Source organism: Lepisosteus oculatus, chromosome 11, assembly GCF_040954835.1.
Source record: "Lepisosteus oculatus isolate fLepOcu1 chromosome 11, fLepOcu1.hap2, whole genome shotgun sequence".
NCBI classification, from domain to species: Eukaryota; Metazoa; Chordata; class Actinopteri; order Semionotiformes; family Lepisosteidae; genus Lepisosteus; species Lepisosteus oculatus.
Genome location: NC_090706.1, coordinates 19,879,252 through 19,889,886, shown reverse-complemented (window position 1 = coordinate 19,889,886; position 10,635 = coordinate 19,879,252). Strand labels below are relative to the sequence as shown.

The following is a 10,635-nucleotide window of genomic DNA, read 5'->3' as shown; positions in this document are numbered from 1 at the left end:
GCTTTGATCTTTATCGGTTATAGAGAATTTCAGGTATGGTGGGACAATATCTGCAATAAGTTTTTTGACACGTGTTAGCAAATCATCAAGAGGTAAGGTTCAGAGACAGAGCATCTTTGCTGTCTCATCTGAACTTCCACATTTATAGTCCAACTTTGCCAGGAGGAAGACATAAAGCACATACATTCAGCTCAAAAAGCACAGAACAATCATATTTCTTTAAAAGTAGAAGTTTATTTAAAACAAATACATTTTCAGATTTGTCCAAAGGCACAACTTGTCTAGTGTAGATATCTTCTTTGTAGGAAAGCATTATACTTCTCATTAGCCGTGGTTTCTTGGCAATTTTAATGTATGTTCATTGACAGACATATTTTAAATAGCAATTAAGCCGAACAGCAATCGGCACATAGGGCATGAGTACACAATAATTAAAGTCGTCTCTGTAATGCAAATCGCTGTTCATTTCACAGTGTTTAATATCGACAATTGACCAGTGAAATGTTCAAACTAGGCTCTTGTGTAAACATCTCACAAGAAAATGTTTTCACTTTGAGTTATTATTAACCCCTGACCATTCATAACAGTTAATATCTTGGCTGCATCAATACACAGCCAACAGTGAGCAGGAATTGCCTGACTTCAAGACATAGCTCTACACAGTCTAATGGCATGACTACCATTAGACTTGATTTGTGGACAACTGCTCAGAGCCATCAAAATGCTTTGAGAACCACAAGATTCTTGTGGCCTAATAAGGCCTAGAAAAGAAAACCACAGTGTGTGTAATCACAGTCTACTAGTGAGATTTGCTAACTACAGAGTCGGCCTCGAAATTCGTTGAACAAGACCCCTATGGCCATGAAGGCTCATTCTCATTTCCTGCTGAACTTTATAATTATGCTTCATTGCAAATATTAAGATGGATTGGTCTCTACTTCACCAGCCTTAACATACAACAGACCCCATTACCTTGATAACTGCTCAACTTGTTCACATCTGATTAAAACAAAATCTTCATTAATCCCAGTCTGAACTGTTAAGCACTTCAAACATACCCACTTCATGCATTTAAAGCAATTTCTTTCTCCACCCATTATGAAAGAATGGTAGAAAAATGGCCAAACATTATAGTATATCAGTATTTTACAGTTCTTAAATATTCAGTGCGTGAAGTCGTAGATGATGTTTCACACTCTTGTCACAGAAAAGGCTAAAACATAAAATTTTTATACCCTGTGGTATAAGAAAGTGTGAAGCAGAGACAGTTGTGTTTGCAGCATTGGGCTTTGACTTAGCCTGACCTGATGTGTTGGAAAACACATTAAGACTCACACTGTGAAGAAGTGTAATCCATCACTATTTTTTCCACCTGAAGGCTCCTTTACCAGCAAGCACTAAGTCCTGGATATTTTATGCTTGGGTCTCTAATATATTAGAGATATATTGAACATGTGTTGCCTACCAAGTATAAAATGGGAGTCAGTTTCCCAGTGAAGAGAGGACTTCACTTCTGGTATGCTACAGAATTTAAGTACAGTACCTGCGAGTACAATATGTACTAAAAACATTTGCGCACAAAGCCGCCAAAGCACACGAATGAGGCAAAACCCCAAGAATGTGATGCCAGGACTCACCCCGGGGAGTAGAAAGTAAGAATGAAATATAAATGCACTTTTTTAATTGTTAAAATAAAAAATCCAAATAAAACCCTGCCACCCCCACCTCAGAAAGATTATAAGAATATAATCATAAAGACACAGGAGACACCATACCCTAATAACCCATAATAATAATGATAATCTATGCCCCAAAACTTTGGGCATTCTGCAAACCAGAGCATTATAAAGTAGTATTTTATTAAGTCCCTGTGAAATGTTGGTAGTAATCGGATGCATGCTGTTAGGCAAGGCAACGAGAGATGTTTGACAGTGGTGGGGGACCATTTTAATAAAGGATCTCACTGGATCCTGTAGTGGGTTTTTGCAACTGGAATCTCAATCTGATTACAAGCTGTATCTGCTGAAGATGAGACAGATTAGCAATGATATTGCAACTATGAAGAGGAACAGAAGTTGCATCAGGCACAATCAGGTGAAACTAGAGCACGCTACACTGAAAATGCTTTGCAAAGATGAGGTCTGGATTTGGGTCTGAAGAGCAAAATAAGAGAGAAGATCAAAAGCTTCTTGATTCCAAGGCTTCACACTTTTAGGCAGGGGTGAAAATGGGTCACCTGAGTGAAATGCCCACTGGACACAAATGGGAGTTTAAGCATATGAACACATCCAGTCCAAGATCACACCCTTATATAATCTAGGGAAGCAAGTAAATGTTGCAGACAGTTTGTGATCAGTTTCTGCAGGGGCAAATGAAAGGCAGGTGTAGCCATGTGCAAAATTGGTGGCAGTATCACCACCTCGGTTGATGCAGAGAGTCTGGGAGTATGGTGTGGACAGATTGTGCTCAGTTAGATGCAGGATACCTCCATGTAAGCAGAACAGATCAAATGCGTCCCATTTGGTCATGAGCAGCTCCCCACCACACTCTCCTCAAGTGAGACGGGGAGATCCACGTGAGCAATTGTGGAGACCTCTCCTCGTCCTTGGGTAGTTACGTACGGACCTTCCTCTTGTCTTCAAAGAGGCTCTTGAGGGTGTAGACCTGCATCAAAGCCACCACTAACATTACCAACATGTTGACGGAAGACCAGAAAGTAACCCGCCACAGGTTGTCCTCCTGGAGGTTGCGGTCCCGAGCTTCGAAGGCACGCAGCACCGTCTGCATCTGCATACTACGTTCCAGCCTCCTGTGCACAGAATCGATCGAGTCCTATACAACACAAAGAAGTCACAAAGAATGTCAGTAAAGCAAGGCATATCAGTCAAATCCTTGATCTAAACTGTACAGTTCTTCCTCACATGGGCCATATATACACCAAGACATCTTGAAAAGGATTAAAAGGATTAAGTGCCCCAATTTTTTCATTTTAATAATCATCCTTATCCAAGTCTTTAACATTTAATGATTTGAATATTGCATGCACAGAAAGTTTAGTCAAGCCTTCCAACAGATGTACAGTATCAACTCCAATCCTCCTGGGCCTTGTGAAACTCCAGTTTTCATTAGCTCCACATTTGTTTACACACTGATCAAATTAGACTATTAATCTAGGTTAACATAACTGACATTTCTCTCAAGGTCTTCTAAACATCTAAAAACACGTGCAGATGGAAGCTTGAGTGCAACACATGACAGATAACAACTGCAGTCCTCTGGAACTGAGTTTCCCACATCTGCTGTAACTGGAACAAAACACTGGGCCTACTTTCACCAAGACCTTATTTTGTTCTTCAGTTTGTGCTTTCTCCTTTTCACACAGATTTGTGCAAGAGCATATTTTGGTATAAATCAGATCAGACTTTCAGGTAATTCTAAGATAAGATTAGCCTTCTCAGTACTATTAGCCTGGATTCAGTACACTGCCACCCCTGCATTCCCTAAGTTTGGCACTGAAAGGGCAGAAGCAGAGCAGACGCAGTAGCCTTCTTTTACCCTGATGTCCTCTAGCTTGTATTCCAGGAGGTTCTCGGGCTCCACCATGTTGGACCAGTCATCTTGCACCTCCTCCCCTGCTGGGCCTTCAAAGATCACTTCGAAGAAGACCATTTTCTCCGAGAACTTGCTGAAGGTGTTGTCAAAACAGATTTGGTAATCCCCTTCATCCGTGGGCTCCACCCTGAATAGAAAATGCACAGAACACTTTGGAAATATAGCATCATATAACAATGGCAGAAACTTGGGGTTCCAATTTGCTCCAGCCTACTTTAATACCCGTCAGTCTCCGTTAAAATAAATATTTGTCTATTTTGGCCACCGTGATTCCACTGAGTCTTTAACTGTTGGTTTAAAAATAACCTGGAGGGCCAGATCCCACAGGGACTGAAGTTGTACATCATGCCTTTTCACTCAGCTATTTGCACAGCAGCAACTAAAACCGTTCATCTCCCTATCAAAACAGAAGTTGGTACAACAGCATATTAACTCCACCATGGAAGGTTTTCACAGACATAAGGAGTGGTTTCTTGAGGCTTCATTTAAAGCTATGCAGCTTGTCTTTAATTACATTCAAAACTGTTAATGACTTTTTATTGCTTTTCAATATTTGTTATAAATCCAATGTAAACAGGAACTCCCAGTGATAAAGTTCTGAAGAGAAAGAATATTCTACCTTTAGGTTATTTTCCATTTCTGCTTGGAAGGAAGAGATCTCACCCTTGTGTTAAAAACACAGAATCAACTTCTAGAGGCTACTGAATCTGCTCAGTATGATGATGAACAACTGCACTGCCCTGGCTCACACTCTACTGCTGTAATGCAATTGCACCACTGAACACTTAAACAAACTATATCCTGGACATGCAGCACAACTGATCAAACAGGTCTTGCAGCCCTGCAAGAGGACTGCCATGAAAAAAGGAAAGAAGACTCTAGTTCAGCTATTGAAATTATTGTACTGCATCATACAGTAAGTGACAATCAAACTCCTTCACACTGTAACATACACAGGAAGAAGGTACTTATGTGGTAAAAATGGCACACCTTTTAACATTCACAGCTATAATATTATAGAATTGTAAATGATGGCATGCAAGTATTTCTTGATGCGCAGTGGCCATAAAATGTCAGGCCTTAGCTACAAAGGACTGACAAATATAATTGAAAGAATGTGCTCATTAAAGGGGTACTGCAGTGCTATTTTTATATTTCGGTGCTAGAAAGAATCAGCACTGATGAGTGCACTTCAAACCACAATAAAAGTAAAATGTACAAACTTGTAAACCTTCCAATTTGCATTAAAAAATAGACAATTTCCAGGTATGCACAATGCCATATTCTATGAGTCAGAACAAGGCAACAAAACTTCCAGTAACGAGATGAGATGAAGCCTTATTGCATTGTAAAGAAGCAAGCTTGTGAATACATCTCTTCCAATCCAATCCAATAGAAATAATGCTCTGTAGTATAGTTTTCCCGACTAATACTACTTACTCGTTAACTGCACGTTGGAACATTTTTGCGGTGAAATAACTGCTGTATAACCTGTACTTAATTCGCTTGTACATCGCATTACATTAGTCATTACAAATGAAGGGTCGGTTCATGTCACAATTCGTGATTGTGTGAAGTAGCCCATGGTGACTTGTTTGTGACAACATAGTGACTTACCGTACTTTCACAAAGTTCATAATTTTGTACTTAATTCTAAATTTGTTAAATACCACTGGTAAATTTATTTTCTTACACATGTTTAATAACCTGTCTGAGAACTTGGGACTGTTGTTCCCCTTTAAATGTGGATTTAAAAAAAGAGCCCTACAAACAAGGTGCCTTCATGTAAATAATCATTTACATTTATGGCCTGTGAATTACAATAGGTTCCTAGTTTTTTAAATGATAAATGCATTCTCTTGTTCTCCGAGACATGTTATCAGCATGGCCGCAGTGTTAAGAGAGTATAACTGCACAAGCTTTTACATACTCCTTCCAATACTTCCTTACAGTATTCCTTTATAAAATAATCATACTCAAAACTCCAGACAAAATAATCCTTCTGACAAAACTAAAGACCACACTTTGATTTGCAGCTCATGTATAAACCATACATTAAATAATTAACAAAGGCCTCTGCTTCTTATTTTTCCAGCTTGACAGTGATGAAGGCATAGGAGTGAGACAGTCCTGTCCTAGTTTATTGTTTTCAATTCACTGTGGAAGTGAACATGCTAGAGAATGGTTTAAAAAAGGGTAGAACAAAACCACCAAAGGTAGTACCATCCATCAGTGAAGTCAACCAAACATCAGAATGACAGAATAACTGCAAGAGCGCAGGAAAATGGTGACCGGGGTATTAATTTGATGCAACTACAGCTCCAATGAGAACACAGACATTCCGCTGTCAAAAGCGGACAAGTTCCAAGGAACTTCTCAGGCCCCTCCACTACTGAGTAACTTCCTTCTGAGAATCTACACTCAAGACGTAACATTCTACTGTGAGCAAGGCTTCATTTAAAGCAATGCAGCTTGTCTTTGATTACTTTCAAAACTGTTAATGACTTTTTATTGCTTTTAAATCTGTTTGTTATAAATCCAATGTAAACAGGCAGCACTGGAGTACAGAAGATCAGGTTTGTGTGACAATGACTTGGCAGTCTAGGAAAGATGATGTAATCAATATTCATTTAGAAACCTAAAGACAAGACCACATCCGTCAAACTTGATTCTCTCTACATGTTCACTTGATTTATCAGAACAGCAGCTTCATTTTTTTATTTCATGAACAGGAAGCTGACTGGTTCAGTATATTGCATAAATAAAACACTCACATATATTTGATGCCTACATTTAAAATATAAGGTTATTTGTCCTGTGCAGATCTATAGTAAGGTTTGCAGGTGCAGACATTAGCTTTTGTGCAAGTCATACTGACTACTCAGAATTTAAATGCTACTTTTTTTTTTTAAATCAGCTACAAAATAAAAACAACTTTCCTTTCCTTTAGACCCCAGGTGACTTTTTAACCTACATTAAGACAGTAGCTTCCAAGGTGAAGTACATTCATATTGATCATGAGTTGGGTAGCATTAAGGTAATTAAGAATACATTCTTTTTTCAGAAAAGATGATAGACCATACAACAGTGAAAGGATATGAAAGCAAGCCCACTGTATTACAGTGTTACCATAGGATAATACTACTAGTATGTGGCAAAAGTAAGTCAATTGCCTAAATGACACCAGTTAGTTCAGACACCAACTTGAGTAATGGCTTAATCCTTAATATCATCAGACTGCTGTCTGTAAAAATCCCTGGTTGATAGCAATAAAAAGGCTAAGGAGATGGTCTCAAATCCCTATAACATTCTGTGTAGAAAATCAACTTCCATTTTCTGTCCTGAATGTTGCTGATTATAATGTCCACTAACATCCCCAGTCACTGCATTGTTACTGATCTTCATCCTGATTTGACTTGGTCAAAGCTTCTGATTCTGAATACCTGAAAAACACCGATCATGTCAAAACATGAGACTCTCAACCTTGATTCTAAAAATCAACAAATCGGTCAACAATTCTGACAATTTAACAAAACATCGTTGCACTGCCTCAATCTTGCATGCAGAGTGCCTGTTTTCAACACATCCTTTTCAAGAAACGTTTAAGCGGCTCAATGGATCACAGTGCCTCATAAAGCTCTGATTCAATGTCCTGGCTGACTAGAGTGTGAAAGACATTGAACGGTTGGCCCAGGGAAGTGAAAACTCTGCTAAATGTGGCTGCAGCTGCTGTGATTGGTCAATCAAAAAACTGAACGTCCTTGGATCAAAACAGGTGCATTAATATTAGAACATGGAAAATCAAAAAAGGTGATGTGAACATGGGAAAAACATATGAACTCCACACAGATAGCACCCCAGGTCCGGAATTGAACCTAGGGCCCCAGTGCTGTGAGGCAGCAATGCTAATGACTGATGATTGACCAGACAGTTTAATCCAATTCTTTCCTAATGGATGGCAGGGTAACAGCTGGTGTACAAAAGTACCTCTTGCTCTCAGTGTGAAATACACCTTCCCTTAGATTCCACTTGTGTCCTCCTGTTCATGTTCCACATATTGTTAGACGATACATGACAATACATAGCTCTCAGTTTCACACAATAGTAACAGCAGTTCATATAGAAGGCCACACAGTGGTATGGAAGTCAGCACTACTATCACAGAACTCCAGGGTCTCAGAACAGTGAAGTTTCTCTTAATTCCTTTGGGAAGAATATAAGATTATTAGAGGTGGATACCGACAAGATACTAAAGTTATCTTAAATTGTCGTTTAAGGACCATGAAACAAAAAAGTGTTTGACTGAGTGTTAAAAGCTACCATTAACTAAATGATGTGAACAAGAACCTCTGAAAGGGAAGACATAAATGGGAAACAAAAGAAAAGCTCACGTGTGAACACCGTCTGATTTTCTAAAATCTGATATTATATAATATCCGTAGGGGCTTTTGATGGTGAAATCCACATCCATTCCAGCGCCGGCAATCACCTGTAAAAGAGTAGACACTCCGCTCAGAAACTGTACATTGTGAAGATGAAGGTTGAAGTGTCCAGCGTTTTAAAGTAAAGAGATCTCAAACAAGAGAGATTTCTAAAACTTTCCACAGAGGTGATGCGGGTCCCATTAAAAACGTATTTTTTCTAAAGTAGATTTTATTTTAATGTTTTAGAACAAATAAAAAACTATTTTTATATTTCCCTCCCTTCACAAAATCCCCTCTCACCCCCCCCCCCACCAAGTTTCCTTTCAAAGGACCCCAGAAGTAAATTTAGACACAAGCGGAAGCAGTACAGCAAGCAAATTATTCTCCAGTGTAGGTCTGTCCAATATGGACTTCAATATACAAGAAAAAAATATAAATGGGAACAAATCTGTCAAATGCCAAAATTTTGACTATGAACAGTCATAGTTAGTCAGTGAAAAGTGGTATCCATGGTAACATATGCTCTACAATCTTCTAGTACTGTCTTCCACACTCCACCACCATCACACCGCACCCTTTCTCTGATGTCGGCAGCCATATCACTCTGCAACTCACAACTGACAACTCACTAAGAAGCTCAGTGAAGTCATTTTTAGATTTTGTTTTGGTTGAATGTGCAAAGGTGCAAGCGTACTGAGCTTTCTTATGTATCGTCAATACCCTTGCTTGAAGGAAAATTATTGCCACCATTTCTTATGCTAATTCTCATTAAAGATCCATAAAGGGTCTGTAAACTAAAAACAAAACAAAAAAGCATACAACATGAATGCTACATGGAACATTAATTCTTATCATACTGGTTATTCAAATACTCAGAAAAGGAACACCTAAAAGACAAACATCCTGCTGATTTATAACACACAGCAGCAAACATGGCCAACAAGGTACTGTTCATTCAGTACACATTTCCTTCACTTGCAGAAAAGTCCTTAAGATCATTGTGGATGGTTACGCCTAAGTGTAGCTAGACTCCTCTTGTTAATTAGATCTCTGGTTCCCCGAGGAGTATATCATTATACTTAGTCTCTCACATCAGTTTTGAGTACAAACAACTTGTAAACAGCTGTATGTTTTGACAGCCCAGTCTCCAAAATCTAGTTTAGGAACAAGTAATAGGTTTATTCCATGCTGAAAAAAAGAAGAAAGAGAACACAATGTTTCGGCCGTGGAGCCTTTTATAGACACCAGTAAGCATAATCTAATTTAGATACACCAGGTACAGTATCTTTAACCTTTGCGCTGACAACTAGTTTGAAGCACAGAGAGGACACTTCTGAATACTATTTCACATTTTAACGCTTCACTTCATAATGTGCTTCGCTGAACACTCCCCAACAGACTGAACACAGTTAAATGAATATGCACTTCGACAAAGAGTACATGTGCGAGACACAACACCAGTTCACATATTAAGCAGACATTGAGAATGTCCACAGGCTGGATGAAGCTTTCTGTATAGCAACTTGCATGGTGACTAAATGGAAATTTGTGGTTTTGAACCTGGAAACGACTACATCATTTTTCCAAAGCATCATACTAGATTTCCCATGTAATCGTGCAGTTTTATATAGGTAAATTAAAGCACATAAACGATTAGCGTTGTTCAATCTATCGCTTCACTCACGAAGCCATTACATTACAGAACTACAAGTGACCCTAACTAAACAAACTTGTGCGTTGATTCTTAGTTTCACTTGTTTTTCAATGAGGAAGTGAAACTTCACATTGAGATTAACTAAAAATAGTAGGGTAATGCACGAAAGGGTATTACAGCACGAAGGGGTCATTAAACACGAAGCGCGATTGATGAAATAAGAACAATCTGAACAGGGTGAAAAGTCACACTCAAGTTCCCCATCAAGCTCCAGGTTGCACAATTTCTCAAAAGCAATCGGAGAACTTGATTGCAAAGGACAAGAGAGACTCCTCAGTTACCCCTTATTATAAAAAAAACTCAGTACAACTTCGGCATAACCTTTACCCTTAAAAAGGAATTGGTGTCTGTTCCTGTCTTACCTGGTATTCTACTTCCATTGTGCTGTTTTTCGTTGCAGTTTGAAAAAAACACTCAGTTCTCCCAGCAGGTAAAATAAACGTAAACTCACTATCTTTGGGGGTGTTGAAAGCACATGTCTGACACAGACAGAAAGCAAAAAATATTGCTGAACAAAACCATATAATTCCTCTGGACTCCATGACACTGCTTCTGTTATTATTAAAGGGAAGGACTTTCGGGAACTAACTTCCTCTCTGTCTCCTTGGACGAATTCCCCAACCTCTGGATTGGCTGAACAGCTCGAGGTGATTGACCTCGTTATGCACCAATCGGAAACGAACATGGCACCAGGTGTTTAGCCAATAACAGCGAGAGCAGTGCGATCACAAGGAGAGGGGCACCAATTAGGTTTAACAGCGGGGAAGATCGGCTGTTCTGAGTGCGGCATGTTACGATGGACAAGCAGGTAGCAATATGATTGTTGTACAATGCATTGAACTGAGTGATCTCCGAACCAAATTATTTAGAATACCAGTTTCAGGA

The 10,635-nt window shown here is 39.1% G+C and overlaps 1 protein-coding gene across 1 annotated transcript; it reads right to left on the bottom strand.

The window, feature by feature from the left end:
- Window positions 1–214: 214 nt before the first annotated feature.
- On the bottom strand, window positions 215–10,379 carry tmed1a (transmembrane p24 trafficking protein 1a). The gene is made up of 4 exons (XM_015349258.1): window positions 10,113–10,379; window positions 8,004–8,101; window positions 3,556–3,739; window positions 215–2,832 (listed from the first exon to the last, which is right to left on the bottom strand). Exons 1-4 carry the CDS (start codon window positions 10,290–10,292, stop codon window positions 2,614–2,616), a joined length of 681 nt encoding a protein of 226 aa, XP_015204744.1. The 5' UTR covers window positions 10,293–10,379; the 3' UTR covers window positions 215–2,613.
- Window positions 10,380–10,635: the final 256 nt, after the last annotated feature.

Excerpts from the sequence above, each read along its gene's own strand:
- tmed1a (XM_015349258.1), bottom strand. The coding sequence starts at position 10,292 with ATGGAGTCCAGAGGAATTATATGGTTTTGTTCAGCAATATTTTTTGCT. Across the intron at positions 3,740-8,003 it reads AAATCAGACGGTGTTCACAC|GGTGGAGCCCACGGATGAAG; the intron begins GTGAGCTTTTCT and ends TTTTCTATTCAG. Across the intron at positions 2,833-3,555 it reads ACAAGCTAGAGGACATCAGG|GACTCGATCGATTCTGTGCA; the intron begins GTAAAAGAAGGC and ends TGTGTTGTATAG.